The 20,420-nt window shown below is 39.8% G+C and overlaps 1 protein-coding gene across 1 annotated transcript in view; it reads right to left on the bottom strand.

Annotated features, from left to right (window-relative positions):
• Window positions 1–19,260, bottom strand: part of TSC22D1 (TSC22 domain family member 1) — a 132,731-nt gene extending 113,471 nt beyond the window's left edge. The window contains 2 exon segments of the mRNA XM_030311145.1: window positions 15,995–18,023; window positions 18,026–19,260. Coding sequence (XP_030167005.1) covers window positions 15,995–18,023; window positions 18,026–18,872 — 2,876 coding nt within the window. The 5' untranslated portion in view covers window positions 18,873–19,260.
• Between the last annotated feature and the right edge of the window lie 1,160 nt (window positions 19,261–20,420).

The following is a 20,420-nucleotide window of genomic DNA, read 5'->3' as shown; positions in this document are numbered from 1 at the left end:
GGTAAAAACTTTAAAAAATTTTTTTAACGTTTGTTTATTTCTGAGAGAGAGACAAAGCGTGAGCAGGGGAGGGGCAGCAAGAGGGGAACACAGAATTCAAAGTGGGCTCCAGGCTTTGTGCTATCAGCAGAGCCTGACACAGGGCTCGAACTCACAAACCGTGAGATCATGACCCGAGCCGAAGTTGGACGCTTAACTGACTGAGCCACGCAGGCACCCCTCTATTGTAAAAGCTTTAAATTAAAAACTTTAAATTAAAAGAACACCTAATGCAATTATCTCATAAAAAATAATAAGCTCTTCTAAGAGAATAAGCAAAAAGCCAAAGTAAATCCTGTTTTTCAACTTAATATAAAAGCATTCACATATTTCAAAACTTTTCTTGTTCCGATAATAAGCACAAGATGAATATAAGCTATCACCATTCAAAATTAAAGATCTGAGTCATAAAATGTACCATTATAATTCAACTAATTAAAGTGAGTTTTATACTTTAAAAATTATCTTAATGTAATTGGATCATGTTAAGCATTAAAATATATATCCTAAGTATCAACAGCTTATAGTAAAAGCTCACTAAATGAGACCAATGCAAGGGTACTAATCTACTTACTGAAAGGTTCATGTCATAAAACTATCTGTATACTCACTTAGTCTTAAAAATTGGATTCCAATTAAACTAATTTTCCAAATTTGAAGTTTATTCTTCAGCAAAATTTTGGAAAATTTAATCATTTGGATTAGAAAATGTTTTCAAAATTAAGAGAGTTAGTTAGGAGAAAATAAGATTAAGAGAAAGCAATAACTAAATTAAGATTGAAAGGATCATCATTAGGAACATCAGTCACTGTACAACTCTATAATGAAGTCTATGGGGCCAAATGTCTCCATCCTCATAGGCTAAGGACCACTTTTTATGGTTGTCACCTATCACCTCTTGCTGCATATCAGTGGGCCAGGGCAATCTCCAGAATGGTTAAGAGTACAAGCTTTGGAATCAAATCACCTAATGGAATACTTGCTCCATCATTAGTAGTTATGCGACCAAGTTACTTAACTTGATAATATTTTACTTAAATAATACATCAGCCAATAATACAGTAAAAAAAAAGAAATTTTAGAATCATCTGTCATACAATCCTTAAGACCCCTGCAAATTTACCATCAATCTTATATAAATTTACCAAAAAAAAGAGCTAAAGAGGCTGACAATTCAATTATTATGTTCCTTCAGTAAGCATTAAACATACTTGTTCCTAAAAGGATTGGGGTTCAGTATCATGGTTAATTATCATGGGATTCAAGAATGAAGACAGGAAACATTAAGCTATCTAATTTGCACTTATCTCCTCATTCTGGGTCCACCCTTCCTTCCTAGGAAAACAGGTAAAGCTAATAATAAAATACAACCAGTTGTACAAACTTACAAATTCTGCTGTCATTTCAGAGAATAACTAGTAAATAATGTTTGGTAGATCCCCAATTTAGCTGAAGAACAGTTTAGGAGTCAGATCCTTTATTCCAAGATTCTACAACAACATGGAGGAGCATCAACGAACAGAAGGCAAGGCTCCAAGCTGAACTCTGAAAGGGAAGTTAAGACAAACTACAGTGATAAAGTCTAAAAAGAGGAAGAAAGGGAAAAACTCAGACATTTGACGGCTTATCAGCACCTGAACAGTGGACAGCACTGCCAAACCAGTATTTTCTCAATTCACCTCACCACCTTGCACCCAAAGCAGTACACCTGAACAAAATCCAGCAAAAAAAGGAACTTATAAAGCAGGATTTTTTCTAAAATAAATTTGCTAATAATATCACTTTCATTGCCTATCACCTTTAAGAAGTAATTTTTAAAGCATGAGTATTTCCTGAACAGAAAGAGAATCCTTGTCATTGCTGAAAATACCACAACACTGCCTAAAAAACACAACCAAGAAAATAAACTTCATATTAAGCATAAACAAAAACTTCCTTATGATGTAAGTGGGTTGTTACCTAATTCATAATCCTACTTTCAACTGGTGAACATTCAATAATATGTTTCTTTGGGGTATTCTTAAATTTCTAACTCCTACTTTGCTATCAGGCTATAAGCTGCTACTTTCCCAATGTCACCTTACCTGCCTTAGAATCCCATTTCTTTTCTTTCCCCTTCCTCCCTCATCCGCTTTAAGATGATAAAGCTAGCAAACAGTAAGACTTTAATAAAAAAAATAGTATAAAAAAGGACCAAATCTGCTATGCAAAAACAGCCCACCCCTCCTGGGAGATGGGGCACCTACATTGCTTTATTTTTTGACAGCAATTTCAACCAATTTGGAAGTCTTTAGTCCAAAGGATTAAGTTACCAGTGTTCAACCTCTGGATTAGTGAGTGGACTGTTACCATGTGTGGACTGGATCCTTACCTCCTTAGCGCTTCTAATGAGGCCAAGGTCACTGATTCAAACCATTATCTCAGATTGCAACTACAAAGACAATATACCTCGGTTTCCACCAGTGACAGAAAAAGGAATTACTGAGCTCCTGATACCCCATTAGGGAAGGAAACAACTAGACATCCTGAGTAAAGTCAGCAATTCCCTAAAACCCATCACTGGGACTAGGCCACTACATAGCACAAACTAAAAGGGGCCCTCCACTCCATGACCAATTAAATACAGACTTCTCAGTTCTGCCTTTAAGGCTTTTCAAAGGTAGCTTTCATTTTCTATATTCTTGTATACAGACACCATTGCCTACCAACTTAGGCAATTTCCTATGCTCTTTTCCATAAATATTCCCTATAATTTGAGCCTTTTTGGTGTAGTTTTCTCTACTAAAATAACCTACTAATCCTCGTAGCTATCAAACTTGTCTCAAATGTCACCTCTTAAAAGGCATGTGATTTTTACTTTGATTCCCAATACTGTTTTATTCATATCTCTCATAACATATCCTACCCTTGCCATACTTTTCCCATTTATTGAACTTCTATCCCAAGTCATTCCCTAAAATGCTTCAAGCAACCTACAAAGGTAGATATAAATACTACAAAATAAAATACATTATAAATAGGTGAAAAAACTGAAGCAAAGGACCAAAATTAGTAGGAGACTAATATATGGAGCCTGTTACCTATTATCTTTTTCTTTCATGTACATGTGTGGTGTACACATATATGTATGTATAAACATATACTTATTCTTGAATGAATATGCTCTCCTTAAGGATAGAAACAGTGCTGTGTAAACACTTATTAAATTATATCCTTTCAAATACATAGGATATTTTGTAATCTAAGAATTTCAAAATGTCCTTTTAAAATTAAATTCCTTTATACGTATATCCACACATATATGAACATGATTCTCAAAATTTAAAAAGGCAAGTGAAGTGAAAAAAGGTACCAACATATAAAGGAATAAGTTAGTTTGATGGCACTTTAAATGTCAGTAAAATAATCAAATTACTCACATTTAGTGTCAATGACAGCACTAAGGCTTTTAACATTTCAAATAACTGCATATGCCATTTCCCTTTTTGTGGAGACATAGGAGTGCTCAGAGGGATAGGAAGAAATAATTCCTCTTCTTTCCACTGCCTGGAAGAGACTGGCAATTGAATATATGAAAAGAAAGCAGGCAAAAGTCTCTATGATCACTAATGTGTTAAGAACCAATCCTAAAATATAAGTCCACATTCACTTGGATTTTTCACTACTAAGTATATTTGGGACACATCTGCTTTGGATTAGACACAGATGAACCCTATGAAAACATTAAATTGCCAAACATCCTACCTGAAGGTTATAACCACTTATCCTTCAGACCTTTAAAACTACAGCTATAGATAATAGCCTTTCTGGGAAATTATGCTATTTTTGTCTGTTTGTTTTTCAAAAGAAAACACGAGAAGAGAAATACATTGTTTTGAGGGAACACAGGCTAGGAAAGTGAATACAGTATTTTTATAAACTGAGAAATCTGCTAACCAAAGGACTTCTGTACTGAATCATTTTATATTGAAAATCACTATTCTTCTAATGTATTTCCTTCATGCATTAACAAATAACAGAAAAAAAACATAATTTCCTCACTGGCCCGGCCTTTTCTGCTTCCAAGTGTACCCCACTACAATCCAAATTACAGATTTCTTTTATACTAATATAAATTAGCATAAATTGAAGGTGATTTAGTCAACAAGTGTTGAGGGCCAGATCACTCCCCAATTTAATCTTCAGTTACTTCTTTTAAGGCCAACTGTTACATTACCGATGTCCTGAATGTGATTTTTACTTTCTTATTTCTTTCCCTTTTTATTAATACTCTCTTGCCTGAAACGTTCTCCTTCAACCCAAAGCTTTCAAAAAGTCCACTCAAATAACTCTACAACCCTCACCCACCAAAGGTCAATTCTATCCCACCTGTAAACTTTGAATGCAATTTCCTATGTCATTTTCAAGACTAGAGTCCCAGTTAGTCTAAGAAACATTTTGTAGCACCATCTGAGAATTCACTTAGCCTCTCTGAACTTGTTCTTCCATCTATAAACCAAGAGTTGAACAAGATCACAAGATTTCCAGCTCCAAATTTCTGATTTGTTGATTTCATATTTCATGTCATTTAAAAATGTTCTTTAGCTCTTATGTTGTCATATAATTTCTCCATGTATATGTCATATACACTCTCTGAGGATAAGAACCATGTTTGATTACATCTTGTCAACACCATTACTATGGAATAATTTACATCTAGTACTTACTCAATAAATTGGTATTGAGTAACCTATCATTTGATAGGTTGGTGAAGGGGAAGCATAGAGAATCTATACAGGCAAAGTAATATATCTGCGGAGAACTGAAACTTGCTCCTGTATATCAGAATGGCCATGCATATAATGGTAATAGGATGGCAGAATATTTGGCAGTAATGATATCCCTATCCTGGATGTTTGGTGGGGGAGGGGCTCTGCACATGTCAACTCACTTATTCAACAAATATTTCAAAACATAACCATGAACCAGGCACTATCACATGCAGTGGGTAAAGTCTTTGTTCTCATGGAGGTTATATTCTTGAGTGCAAGAACAAGAGTAGCATCCCCGCTCACACTTCCAAGATCAAAATAAGAGTTTCTGAGGACTGAACAAGATAAGAAATATCTGCAGTTGCCAATGCCCTCCAATACATGAAAGCTGACTGAGAAAACAAGGGTCAGAACAGCTCCATTCTGATCACATGCTACAGAGGCCAACAGAGCACAAAGGTTGTGAAAAGCACAAACTCTGGAAGGAAACCAGACTGCCTGGGTTTAAATCCCAGCTCCCACTTACTAGCTATGTGACCCTGAATAAGTTCCATAATTATCCTATGCCTCAGTTTCTTCACCTGCAAAATGGGGATAATAATGGTACTTACAACCAATAAGACTGTTCTGAGAATTAAATAAGTTGATTTATGTCAAGCGCTTAAAACAGTGTTGCACGTAAGTACTGTAATTTCCAACTCTCCTACAACTATTACCACTACTCTTACTACTAAATTGTTACAATCTATGAACAAGCTAAAACCAGTACAGAATACGTAGTAGTAACTCAGTATTTAATCAACAACTAAATAAATGAATCAGAGACTCAGCTTCTTCCTCTGTGAAAACTGAACAAAAGCATCCTATCAACTTTAAGACTGCTAGGACTCAAGGGGATATAATCTATTTCAAAGTACTTTGTTAAAAACACTCACCCCCAAAATCATACAAGAGTAAGATTTTAATACCATCACCAGCAGAAATGTATCACAGCCATATCACAGCAAAAATTTAGTGCTAGATTATTTAAATTGTAAGCTTATACCTTCAAAGCATTCCTAACTAGTTAATATGCTGGTTATTACCACGTGAATGCACACTAAGAAAGCCTAATAACCAAAGAAATTAGGTAAGTAGATGAGCTGGCAGGGAATGAAGTCTCATCACAATCAGCAGTTTTATAATCAATCCAACTAGAACTTACTCAAAAAAGGAATACTCAGACATGTACCCACGGTATTGTAAGTTCCCCAACCAGAGTGGTGAGTTAATATTACAAAAATAGTCTAGGAGACCTGGAAAAATAAGATGCTATCACATCTATCTTAACTATGTGAAGTTCATAGTAACCCTTTACTCTACGGCTGCATGGAAGAGGAAGGACAATACCACCCATACCACGGTAGATCCACACCATGATCTAACCACAGTAAATCTTCTCCCCAGTCAACACCTGCTGATCATTGCACTACAACATCACATTCCACATCTTCCCTTCTGTTTCTAATTACCCCAGCCTTAAAAGTAAAGACCTCATCTCTTAATGCTGTTTTACTCCCATTTAATACCCACATAATCAATTAATTTATTGCTAATTCTGATCACTGTCAAACCTTTCTCATCTCCTTTTACATAATCCATTACTTACCTGTTCAATAATAAGTAACCATAATGACTGTAAGTAATATAGATCAGTTAGGAACTTTAAACGAGTAATTAACTTACTACTTACTAACCTGTTTAATTTTTTTAAAATGTTCTTAATACAAACAGATGACATTTTTATAAGTTCAATGTTTATATTTTCAACAGCTGAAACTGCACCAAAGGGCTTCCACACAATACTTGGATACTATTTAAGAATCATTATACGCCGAGTAGATGAACCAGTCAAAAGTGGATAAAGAATACTGATAGTCTAACTTTGAAGTAAATCAGTTTTTCTTGGTCTTATTCCAGTTGGAAAACTTTTACTGGCATAAACAAAAGTAAATACAAAATAAGCATAAACATAAAACAAAATGCTTGTTTAAAGCAATAACTAAGCATTGCCTTTTTGGCTCAAAACACAGCAAAAAGTAATCAATTAATTCTGATTCATCTCTATTCAAGGAGGAAACAATGGTATCACATGATCATCCATACAGAACATATTTACCTTTCAAATATACCATAATAGTGTTTTTAAAAAGTTGTCCTTCTTGTATGCCAATTTGTTTCATTTATTCATTAAGCAAATTTTTACTAAGCATCCACCTGTTAAGCACTGAAATATACTTTGGATATATAATAGCAAATCAAACATCTCTGTCCATGAAGCTTAAAATCATCACATAATCACATATGCACAGAAAATCATTAAACTGTAATAAACACTATAAATAATCAAGGTACTATTAAGTACTTACAAAGAACCTGAGTTTAGATTGTTATGTCAGAAAAGGCCTATCAAAAAGTGACAGTACACTTACTATGATGAGCACTGAGTAACACACAGAATTGCTAAATCACTATATTGTATACCTGAAACTAACACTGCATGTTACTTGTACTAGAAATAAAATAAAAATTTGTATAAAAAAGTGACAGTTAAACTTTAAGAAAGAATGGAGGGAAGGTGACACAGGGGATGTTCAGGTTGAAGGAACAGTGTGTGCCTAACCCTAGAGGAAGAGTAAGAATGGATGGCAACTTGAGGAACTGAAAGAAGGAAACTGAAAGTCAGGGGGAAAGTGGCAAAATATGCTGGCAAGAAGCAAAAGCAAAAAGTAATTACTTTCAAAGAATGGGAAGGCTTTAAAGGGTGTTGGGTAAGTGAGTGATCTGAACAGATTTCTATTTTAAGAATATCATTCTGACTACAAGATAATATTAGACAAACCCAAGAATGTATGCAAGAGGCTAGTGAGTAAGCTACTGCAGTACTTGAAGAGGTAAATATATTATCTTGTTATCTTAGACAAGAGTTGTGGCAATGGTGGGGGAAGGGGATAAATTCAGGATATATTTTAAAGGTTATGGTAAGGATGTAGAGGGTGAGGGAAAGGGAGCTATCAAGAATGGCTCTCAAGTTTCTAAAGTGAAGAATTAGTAAGAAGTAATAATTATATTCTTAACAATAGAGAACTGAGGGTTGCTGGAGGGGTGTTAGGTGCGGGGATGGGCTAGATGGGTGATGGCATTAAGGAGAGCACTTGTTGAGATGAGCACTGGGTGTTGTACATAAGTGATGAATCACTAAATTCTACTGCAGAAACCATTATTACACTATATTAACTAGAATTTAAAAAAAATTTACAACAAGCAAAAAAGAAATAATTATTAAAATGAAGATGACAGAGCAGAAAGAAATTTGAGAAGTTAGGTAATGAAGAAAGAGAGAAGTTTATGATCTGTTGAGAGGCCTATGAGAATACATGCAGAGCTGTTTTATGAAGGCAGATAACTGGATCATTCTAACATGCAATGAGAAGTGTGGGCTAGTGGTGCGCATTCAGAAACGGATAGCATACAGGCGGTATTAAAGCCATGCAGCAGATGATTACTCAGGGAAAAGGCAGTAAGTGTGAAGAGGACTCAGAAATTCAAAAGAACTCCAACACTGAATCTGAGAGAATAGGTGAATCTGAAAGAGACTGAAAAAAAAGTGGCCAGAAAGGTGGGAAGAAACTGTACCAGGGGATCGCTGAAAGCAAAGGAGAATGTTTCAAGAAAGGAAAAACAAGGCTCATCTAGGCCCAATGACACTGAAAATCCAAGTTATGATTTCCAGGTCAAACTGGTGAAGAAGAAAGAGTGGAAGGAAGGACACGTAAATATATGTGAGACTAGAAAAAAAAGTCAACCTAGATTCTAAAACTAATTACATAAAGCTCTTTAAAATAATGTAAACATGCTTTAAACTGTTTTCCCCTCATGTAATTTCTTTTAATGAGCCATGAAAGCATACTCTTACCATGACATATTCAATGCTAACACCATGGTGACGCAGCAAAAACCAACCAGCAGAGCTCTAACATTGCAGCATGCTTCTAATATTGCAGCACCACAACGGGTCATGCTTTGCATAGTTTCAAATTTTTAAATTCAACTTCCTATACAAGAAACAAAATCTACTTGTTTTGCAGTTCTACAAAGACTGAATTTAAATTATTAGGAAATTAAAATGGTTTTCCTGAAAAGATAACTTTCATACGATTTTCAAAAAAAACATACTAAAATTAATTCATTTAACACTTGAATGTCTTGCATGCCAGGCACACCAGTGTGATGACTTTAAACACCTTTTTTCTCACCAAGGGCTTATAGGTAAACGTCGGTATGTTCTACGGTAATTCTGTTACTGGTAGTAATACACAAATCAAAGAAGCCTGCCTATTTTCAGGTTTTCAGCCACTCTGATGTATTTATGGGCATCTTGTTGGCTTTATCAGAAATACCAGAAGATTTTTAATTAGAAAAATTATTTTTATTATTAGCTGTTTTAGTATTATGTATGTAACCTGAGACAATCCCACCTCTCTAATAAACTAAGTAAGCTTCAGTTTATTCACCAGTAAAACAGAAAAAACTTAACTCATAAGGCTGTTGAATTGGCTTAACATGTTAATAAATATTAACTGAAGCTTATCCTAACATTTCTAATCACTTCTGTGAAGTGAAATACTGCGTTATATACTATTCTTATTTCTACTGGATATAAGCCAAGCAATTCGACTCTTAAAATTTATATACTCTTATAGATCAAATCTTGAAGCAATGACTTTATTAAAATTAGTATCATTTTTTACATTTAATTGTGCAGTATTCTACAGTTAAGACAGGTGCATAATGATAGTAAACACATCTATTTTATACTCCTTTTCTAAAAACACCACTAAATTTCCAAAAAAAAATGAATTTTTAAGATATAAAGACATAAGCCCATAAAAAATGACAGAACGGGTAAAAAGACAATAGCAACAAAAATTTGGAAGCTGGAAAGCAGATGGTTGAGTGACAAATGACTTAGCAAACACTCGAAAATCAAATCTTTAGCAAACAGTGGAGAAAGCCAAGAACAAACCCAATTTAAACTGTAAAATCCCCAAAAGACTCAGCAATTGGCAGTACCACGTACATCCGAAGTGGGATATGGGGGAGAGAGGGAGCTAAAATAAGGAAGACTGTTTAAAAGTCTGTTTAACAAGTAACCAGCCCCACTGATCCCAACTGCCCCCTCACCAATCCCAACAAAAAAACTGAAAATATGTTGTCTGGAAAATATAAAACAAAATATTCCAAGTTTCAAAAAAATCAGGTACAGCTGTAGGCAAGAAAACATACTGAAAACAGGGTGACTGAAGAAATAAATATATATAGGGAAGCTGAGATTCTACCAAGACCTTTTACCCAACTCCCCTCCTATATCCCCCACAACCTGCACCTCCAAGCAAGAAAGAGCCTTCTACAGGACATCTAACCAGCTCAGAGGAAAGGCATGAAGATACTGACATCAAAAGTGCTCCAACCACACAGCCCAGCCTGGTTACCATAAAGTAAAGCTAACAAGTCTCACTGAGGATTTCTAATTAGCATTTTACTCCCCTACTCACACACAACCACCAACTAAGGAAAGGCTATAGAACATGACAGATAAAGACCAAAACAAATACAAACTAAAAAACAAACCAGGAGGACACAGGTCACACAGGGAGAAGAAATCTTTAAATAAAAAAAAAAGTAACATTTATATTCAGACAGCTATGAGAAAGTACAATTGTTATTAGAACAGGATACGATTTAAAAGGGGCAAAGGCAAAAAAACAAAAAGCAAAGGCTTTGGGAAATTAAATATATGGTAATATAGAAAATTTAATAGAAGTAGAGCAAAAAAGAAAATGAGATAGAAAATAGGAAAGAAAATACAAGAAAATCAGAAGTCAAAAAGGTCCATTATCCTAATAAGGAATTTAAGGAAAAAAAAAAAAAAAAAAAGAAAATGGAAAGAAATAATCAAGACCTCATTCAAGAAAAAGTCCCAGAATTAAAAGATGTTTCCAGACTAAAAGGGCATACCAAGTACTCAGCAACACTGAGGGTAAAAAGAAACCTACCCAAGGAACCATCACTGTAAAATTTCAACACTGGAACACTGAAAACAGATTCAACCTTAAACGCTTTCAGAGCATTAAAGAATGAGAGAGGGCAAGAGAGAGAAGGGTAAACAAGTCAGAAAAAAAGGAAAAACAAAACATAAATATACAGGTCACATACAATATATAAGAAATCAGAATGGCTTCAGACTTCTCAAAAGGAATATGGAAGTTAGAAAGCAATGGAGCAAAATTATAAAATAATACAATTTTACAATGTAGTATTCTTTACCTAACCAAACCATCTTAAGTGTCAGGGTAAACTCAAATCATTTTTTCTTTTAAAGATTTTAGCTTTATGGAATCTCTGCACCCAACATGGGGCTCAAACTCATAATCCTGAGATCAAGAGTCGTGTGCTCTACCAACTAAACCAGTCAGGCACTCCTTAAAAAAAAATTTTTTTTTTTTTTTTTTTAAGTAATCTCTACCCCAATGTGGGGCTCAAACTCATGACTCTGAAATCAAGAATCTCATGCTCTACTGACTGAGCCAGCCAGACACCCCTAAAACCATTTTAAAACATCAAGTAAGCCAAGAATGAACATGACAAGGATCACTGCAAAATGAAATCCAACCACAGGAGAAAGTGAAGGGAATCCCACAATAATGGATGTGTACCAAGGTCTAGAACACAATTAGGTCCAAAATGGAGGTCAGAGGAATATAAGAGACTGCCTAAGGAAGATAAAATTGATAACACCTGATATGTCTGAACATCTCAAGAGACATTTGATGCAATGTTGAATTAGTGATAATTACAGAAAAAACTAACCCCGGGTGGGGCAGAGACATTGAACTTCAGCCAGATCACCCTATGGTAAGACAGTCAATAAGTCACACTGAGACTAGATAAGCTCTTTAGTCTCCTAAAGTGCAAGCAGATGACCAAGAATTACCAGACCTCTGAGGAAAGGCTCTATCACAAAAGGCAAAGCAAAAATGGGTAGAAAGGCATACAAAAATGGGGGAAACAGAATTTGGAAGAAACAGAAAACTTATCCTAAGTAGTATATAGAAATAATATACTATATTCTAGTACATTACATGTACTAGATAGCTGGGATGGGGTGGAAGGAGGTAGGCAAGGGCAGTACATTGTACAGGACATGAAGAGTGGTATTTTATAAGAATACTAAATGATCAACAATGATGTAATCATAGCTATTCAGAGGAAAGGGTACTTGGAGGAAGGGGGATCAGCTGAGTAGGTGATAAAGTTAAATTTTCATTTTCTATCCAGAAGTTCAAAAAGCCAAAACACAAGCACAAAGTATTTTATTTAACACACACTATGTAGGGCATGTGAGTTAGACACAGTTCTAAGGGCTTTCCAAATTCATTTCCTGTAACAACCCTGAGGTAGGTACTGCTATCCCCATTTATTGAAATGAGCAACATGAGGCATAGAGAGGTTAAGTAGCCCAATGTTACATACAACTAGGTTCAAACCTAAATAGTCCTATTCCAGAATCTATGCTCCTAACCATCTAGCCATGTTACATATGGAGTAACAATACAAGCATGTTGTTTACAACTAGGAGGTAAACATAACAATCATCTGAAAGAGATAAAAGTGACTGCTTTGGGGAATGGAAACACGGAAAGGAAGGGGGCAGGAAGCTTTTGTTTGTTTTGATAACCATGTAAATTATTTGACTCTTTAAGTTGTGGAGGTACAACCTAAATAAAATTAAAATGTACAATTTAGTACTTTTATTTTATCTAATGTTGGCATCCTCAGAAGTAGGCAAAATGAGTATTACTCCTATTTCATAGATAAGAAAACTTTTATTCCTCTTTAATAAATATTTGAGGGCCTACTATATAACATGCACTGTATTTAAAAAATAGATATCAATTCACCTCAAATAATGATGAGGTGAAAGAGGTACAAAAAGTCTTTTTGTTCTTTTCTCTTCAATTTATTGCATAACTTATATGATCCTGTATCTCTAACAGCTGTGCTTAACACAAGGGATAATATAAATTGTAAATTGTGACAGAAAAAAAGAGAAAGGTCTGCTCATTAATTTGTCCAAAAAATATTTAGTTCTTGTCCTTGAGGAACTCAGTGTCTTATGTGGAACATAATTATAATTGAATGTGTGCAGTGCGTTCAATAGAGGAGCACTACAAAGTGTTAAGGAAACATTCCCTGGGTGAAGACACTGCTTCAGAGGGAACGTTTCTGAACGGAGTCTTGAAGGATGAACAGAAGTTTGACCAATTTCACACAAGAGGCTGTACTAATAGTTGCAAAACACAAAAGACTACAGACCAGTGTGGAATACCTACACCTCCACTGTGTTATAAAGGTGACTTCATATCAAAGGCTAAAATAAGACATTAAGATTTTTTTCAAGGAGCTTTAAAAAAAAAGATACATAATCTTAATGCCTGATCCATGTTTCTAAGTTTTAGTGTTGCCCCGTGATCAATTGAAATCATTTTCCACATGTCTAATAAACATTTTAAATTTGAAAGTGTTAAGAGTATTATTTCAAAAGAAGACTAAAGAACAACCACCTTTCATTTGTCTTACCGCCAAAGTTTCACTGTTAACATGGTTTTTAAGTCATAATATTGAAATTATAATGTACCCCTTTCTCCCATGAGACAGAAATTGGTGACCAAGCCCCAGACAATGCAAGTGACATGGAAGCTATCATGGGAAGAAAAAGTAAAAAGAATTTTTTTTAATCGTTATCACTTTTCTCGTAGATAGTCTCAAATTTCCTTCCAAAGGCAAACTTAAATGAAACTTTTCTTTTTCCAAACTTTAGTGATAAAAGAAATAATGTGCAGTAAAACACCGTAAAGAAAATAATATGCATGTGTTCCTTTTTGACCTTTATAGGTATTTTAGGGGTGAAACATTTTAATTTTTTAGCATTTAAAGGATGCCTCTGAATCAAAAATTTTCTGGTTTTGATGACTCAACTTTGATGTTAACTAACAAAGGATCAAAAATGTAGTAAATTCGAAACAGGTAGCGTCAACTCAACTTACTTTATGCCAGTACTTGATCATACTTCTCAGTATCTCTTTTCGTCCCTTAAATTCCAAACCTTTCTACATAATTTGTCCCTAAATGATCTTCATCTCAGTTCCTATATGGAAAAATTAATTTTGTACTAAACATCTTAAATTGGGCCTCTATCCCTACAATTAAAAAACCTAACTGTAAGTAGCAACATCTGACTTTAATTGCCTGGAAAAGTAAGTTGTGGAAAGCTCTATCATGCCCTACCACCAGGGGAGAAAAAGGAGAAAGTCATGTCAGGAGACCACAAATGGTAATTAACAAAAATCATGGCAGGTTTCAATTCAAAATGTGTGGTTTTCATTTGTGCATTTCATCTGTCTTTTATTTCTCTGAATTTAGTATCCACATAATATACCTTTTTTAGGGGCTTCACTCGATCATGCCTCTTAGACTCAGAAAACATTAATATTTGGGGTAGTTCTTTAAAATTATGAATATTAGCAATTACAGATAATATTAGCATATGAAACAAACTTTTATCGATGATTATAATGACTATTAAGGAAACTACCTCCCTAAAAGAGCTCTACCTTTTAAGGACAGTTTTGTACACAAGATACAGATTACATTTGGTTCGGTAACAAGGTTTTAATTATATGATTACTGGAAAAATTACAAAAATCTTAAAAGACAAGATTTTAAATTATTTCAATTAACCATGCCTTTGCCTTACATCTGTAAAGTAACTTAAAAATGTTTATCATGAAAACCTCACTGCAACATTTGGTCTTTGTTCTTTTTCTAAAACTGTAATTCTTTTGGAATGCCCTCAATTTTTCCAAAGTGAAAACCAAAAGTACACATTTAGAATATAAATTTCCAATTAGCTTGGTGAAAGTTCAATCACAAAAATCTCCAACTAATACTAAAATAATTAAATATCTTTAGAGCTTATTCAGAGTTCCACAGTTAAAATGAATAGCCTTTGTCATTAACTCCTATGATACTATTTTGATCAAGGTTAGTCACAGACCAGCAAATCTGTGAAAAGAACATTCCTTTAAAATTCAACTTAGTTTAAAGCAATGTAGAATCATTAGAGATTTCACTTTTGCAGTCAGCTTCAAAGACACAATTGGAATCAATAGCGTATTTAAAGCATTATTTCCAATTCAAGTAAGAAAACACTAGTGGCTTAATAATGTATTTTGACTATGTTTTTATTCTTTTCTTTTTTTTTTTTTTTGGCAACGAAGGGAACAGGTGGAGTAGATTAGCAGGGGAGCAAAGTCTTATGTTCATGCGTCTATAAATTCAACCCTCCAAGACTTTTCCTACTCTTTAAAATGGCTACCACCTTGATCTATACAAAGAAAAAAAAATGTACAGGACACTACTATCAAAGATAAATTTGGTTATTTTGACAGTGTTTACCCTCCTGCCCCCCCCCCAACATACTTTTTAAGATTCCCATTCCTGTTCTGTTCAAATAAAATGACCATTAAATAAGTACACAAAAGTTGGTTAATTACAGTCTGTGAGGGCAACCTATAAAACCGAGACTAGGTCATCTTTCCTACAATGTCTAAGAAAAGCACGTAACATTATCTTCCACAGACTAAGATCAAACACAGTAGAAGTGAAAAGGATTGCCCAACCTAGCAAAGGAGAAACGACCGTGGGAACCACAACCCCCACTCAAGAGATGCTCATAAGGATTTAGTAATTCAAGTGAATAGATTAAATGTTATATGGCTTAGCAAAAATTTTGTTAGTAATCTTTTCAATCTTTTCAAAAAGCATTTTATAAATAACAAAAGCCATTTGGTGCCCCTAAACCTATACTTAATATTCAGTAACTACTGTCAAGTAGTTTACATATTACTTACACCCATTTGCTATCCACTCTGAAACCATTCCATAACACTCTTGCTCTAGGAAACTTACCACAAAAATGCATTTTCACATACAAAAATGGAAAAATATGTAATGCTTTCGACAAATCTTGTGCATCTATACAGCTACTAAATAAATTAACTCTGAATTTGTTGAATGTCTGCAGAAACATGGCATGATCTTACCTCTCATCCTCGCCATCCACCAGGGGTGTCGTCAGCGGTAGCACCTTCAACGGGAAAAGAGAAGCAGGGGCTGCTAGGCTGCTGCTACTCCCATCTGAAACTGCTGACATTCCCCCACTGTCACCACTGATAGTCTGAGGTAAGCCAACTAAGGAGGGTTCCGCTGGGCGCCTGGCATCTTCAATTTGGCTTCCAATTGCCTGAGCTAATGATTGTGCAGTGAACTGAGTAGAACTTAGTGGTATCTGTTGTGCCAAAGGCAGATTTATGTTACTGGCTATCAAGGGAGGTTGACTAACACTTTGAACCAAATTACCATTTTGAGTGGCAGGGGTTTGTGCTATATTCTGTGGTGGAACCAAGTTTGTTGGGGCAGAAGGCATTCCAGAAGGACCAGTTGAACTAACCTGACTTGTAACAGAAATACTACTAGCAGAGGGCAAAGGACTAACTGCAGGCAACGGCTGCGAAACAACTTGAGCTACCGATTCTACTCCTTGTGGCTGGGGAGGCACAGTTAACAAGGTACTCTGGGGTGCAATGACCAATTGTTGAGGAAGGCTTGACGCACTAGTTTGAACTCCCTGATGAATAATCGCAGTTTGAGCAGGTGGAACTATTTGTGAAGATGGAGGAGCACCTTGCTGAATAACCGAAGGTGTGACTTGGGTAGAGGGCTGCTGCACTGCAGTAGGTATGTTTGCTTGTTGACCGATATTTGCAATTTGACTGCCAGTAGGTACAACAGATACTGCTGTTTGAGCCTGGCCAACAGGCTGGCCAGATGCCCCTGCAGGTTGTGCTTGGATTGCCGAGGGCTGCACTGGCAGCTGGATACTCTGTGGCTGAGCCGTAGGAATCGCTGTCGCTCCTGCTCCCACTCCTGCAGAACTGGGCTGTCCGGAGGACACTGCTGTTTGAAGAATCGGCTGCTGCTGCACATACTCTGGATTCTGAGCCACGGATTTACCATGGCCTGGGACCATCTGGGTAGAGACAGTCGGCTGCTGTTGTCCATACTGTAACTGTTGGGGTGGTGCTCCTGGAAGGGGAGCTTGCACTGGAGGAACCGTCTGAGAATACGGTAGTTGGGGTTGAGCCAGACTGGAAATGGAAGGCTGCTGACCTAAAGCTGAAGTTACACCAACCACACTAACAGGTGACGGCTGGATACCAGTTGCAGCGCTGATAGTGGCCTGTAGAGGTACTGGCTGAAGACCTTGCTTTTGAGGATAGCTCAGTTCTTGAGACTGTAATTGTACTTGCGTGATCTGTGACTGAGAAATACTCTGTGGAATGCTAACTGCTGAAATACTCTGGGGACCAGTGCTACTGAAATCCATCTGGGGAAGAGCCATACCTTGAAGAGCTGGTTGCTGCTGCTGCTGCACCACCACAGTAGGGGCTCCCATCTCTCCGCTTCCCACACTCTCCGTGTAGTGACTCAGTGTGCTGACACTACTGCTCACTGAACTCCCACTAGTGCTCTCCCTCTCCGAAGTCACTTCTGTCGGGTTCTGTTTTACAGTTTCCACCACTTTATTTATCGCCACACCTTCTGCAGCAGGTACAGCATTTTCTTTTTCATAGAACTCGGTGCAAGTCCATCTGCCTTTTTTAAAGGGTTCAGAAGTAGAATCTAACTTCACAACTCTGAACCTTGACGTGTTAACTGTTGGTGGCTGCTGCTGACCTGAAAGGGACCCCGCAGTCATCCCTGCAGCTGCACTGGGGGCACTGTTAACAACAGCGGGGGAAGATATAGTACCATTGCCCATGCCACTCAAGATATTCACATTAACACTGCTGCTAACTCCAGGCCCAACACTCACAGTAGCAGCACTAGGAATATTGCTTGCATTTATATTAGCATTACCAAGTATGCTGCTTGTCACACTAGGATTAAAACTACCCACGGCAGTAATGGTGACATTACTCATTGTATTAGTGCCAGTAACAGAACTTATACCTATACTGCCAGTAGTACTTGGAGCACGGATATTAGTCATTACAGATGCAGGTGAGCCACCGATGATACAGCAGAAGTTGGGGCCGCTGCTAGAACACTGTCAGAGCTTCCAGCTGCAGAGAGTTTTCTGGATACTGGACTGGAGGGTGGCCCTCCAGGAATGGATGTACTGGCCACACCAGCATGGGATGGATGGTGGTGCCCATGGTGTAGGTGGTGCCCATGATGGATGTGATGGTGGTGATGGAGGTGGTGTGGATGAGCATTCCCATTGATCACAACGTTCTGTTGTGGAAGGTGAGGCAAATGAGGCTGCGGAAGGTGGGGCTGGTTGGGAGAGACTGCCCCAGGTGTCTCAGCTTCCTGGAAGTTATTCAGAGTCTCTTCTGAGGAGCTGCGTTCAGGCTCCCCTAAGTCAGTAGCCCTGGAAAGTGACACATCAAGGATCTCGGAAGAAGACAGATCTTCCGTGTGAGACTCATCCAGGTCATCATAGCTCTCGGTGTCCTCTGCGATACTGTTGTTAGAGCTGATGCTGGCGGAGATCTGAGCCGGGGTAACGCTAGTTATCTGGAAGCCACTTTTCTTTTTCATTTGAGTTCCGCCTGGCGCAAGAGGCTGTGCCTGCAGCTGAGCCTGAGAGAGGAGGTTCAGGCTTTGTGGAGGCGGAGGCTGTGGTCCCGACGTAGAAGATGCTGCAGGAGGTGGCGGCTGGAGCAGCGACGGAGGCGGAAAATCCTCGGAAGATGTGGCACTACTACCAACGCCGGTACCTGCTGCATTGAGAGCAGAGGCGCTGCCACTACCGCTGCCCCTTCTAGGGAACATTGCCGGGTGCGCCATCTTCCTAGCACTAATGTCTGCAGCGGCCGCGGCCGCCGCGGCGGTGGACTCAGGCGGCTGGTGCATTGTGTCGGGTACCGGGGGGCGGAGGAGGCGAGTGCAATTTCCTTCTGCACCGTAATCTTTGTATTCAAGACGCCGGGGAGGAAAACGGGACCTGACGCTCCGCCCGGCGCGGTTCCTCCTTCTCCTCCTCCTCAGCCGAAGGCGCCGGCCGCTCCTGCCTTCGAGGGCGAGCTTCGGGAAGGGAGGATGAACGAGGGTGAACAGGGCGGCCAGGGATCCGAAGGGGGGACCCCTTCAGTCCTTCGCCATTCACTTTCCCCTCTAGTCTCACACCCCCCTTTATATTCCGCTTCACGTGGGGTGCGGGGCAGGAGGGAGGGGAAGACAAGGCAAGGGGGAGACAAGTGGAGGGGGTGGGAAAACCGAGAAATGCCCACCTTCTCCCGACAACTCAAAAGCCACCTCAACCCCTCCTCCCGCCGCGGCGGCGGCGGCGGCGGCGGCCGCTGCAAAACCCTCCCGGTCGCTCTGCACGAAAGCAGCGCGGAGCGAGTGTCGCCTTCCCCTCGCCACCCCCAGCGCCGCCGCCGCCGGCGAGCCCCGAGCTCAGTGTCGCTCAAACCTCCCCTCCCGGCCCCGCTGTCCCCGCCCGGCCCTCCCCCCACGCCCCTCGGACCCTTTCAAACCCCCTGGGCTCGCGGCGGCTGTTCCGTGAGCAAACGCTGGCCGCGGCTGGGGCCGGGGCGGCGAGGCTCGGAGCGGGGCGGCGGCGGGGCGCCCGGTACGGTGAGCCCAGCAACGAGGCGCGGGCGGGCGCGCAGAGACGCCGGGTCCTCGCGGAGCACGGCCGGGGCGCGGCGGCGGCACTGGCAGCGGGAGCCCAGGGACCGCTCCATCACTGGCAGCCATGGAGCCCGAGCATTTTCCTCCCTCAGGGCAGGCGCCTCGGCTCGGCACACGTCCTCGGGGAGGAAGGGGCCGGCGCCCGAGCCTCCCCGGAGGGCGGCGGGATGTGCGCTAGCGCAGAGGGGTGCGAGCTGCTCCTGTCCTCTTCCTCCTCAGCCGGCTCGTCCTCACCCTGCTGCTCCCGCGGCCCGGGCGGGAGGGGGCCGCAGGCAGCGGCGGCTCCTTTCTCGGCGGCGTTGGTGGCCAGACGGGCTGGTGCAAGCGACTGCAGCCGACGCCGTTCAAAGGAACGAGAGGTGGGGTTGGTCGGTGTCGGCAAACGGGGCGGGTGAGTGGGTGGGTGCCGAGGGGGGGCGGCGGGGGGGGGGCTGTGGTGGTTGTTACTAGTGCTCTTCTCCGGCTCCACCGTATCCCCCAGTCTCTCGCGGCAACGGGAGAGGAGGGACCAGCGCCCGAGCGCAGGAGGAGGAGGAGGGGCGACCGTCGGCGAGAGGAGGCGGCGGCGGTGGTGGCGGGGGGAGGGGGCAAGCAAAGGAGAAGGAGGGAAGATGGCGTCTGCGCATGCGCCCCGGCGCCGCAGACATAAAGCCGGGTCCGGCGAAGAAGGAGGCGGCGGGGCTTCGGGCCTTGCCGAGTGCTGGGTCTCCCGACGGAAATTGCCGAAGACTCGCGGCGGCGCCGACGCCGAGGGTGGTGGGGGTG

Source organism: Lynx canadensis, chromosome A1 (genome assembly GCF_007474595.2).
Source record: "Lynx canadensis isolate LIC74 chromosome A1, mLynCan4.pri.v2, whole genome shotgun sequence".
Classification (NCBI taxonomy): Eukaryota; Metazoa; Chordata; class Mammalia; order Carnivora; family Felidae; genus Lynx; species Lynx canadensis.
This window is presented reverse-complemented; position numbering and strand designations above follow the sequence as displayed.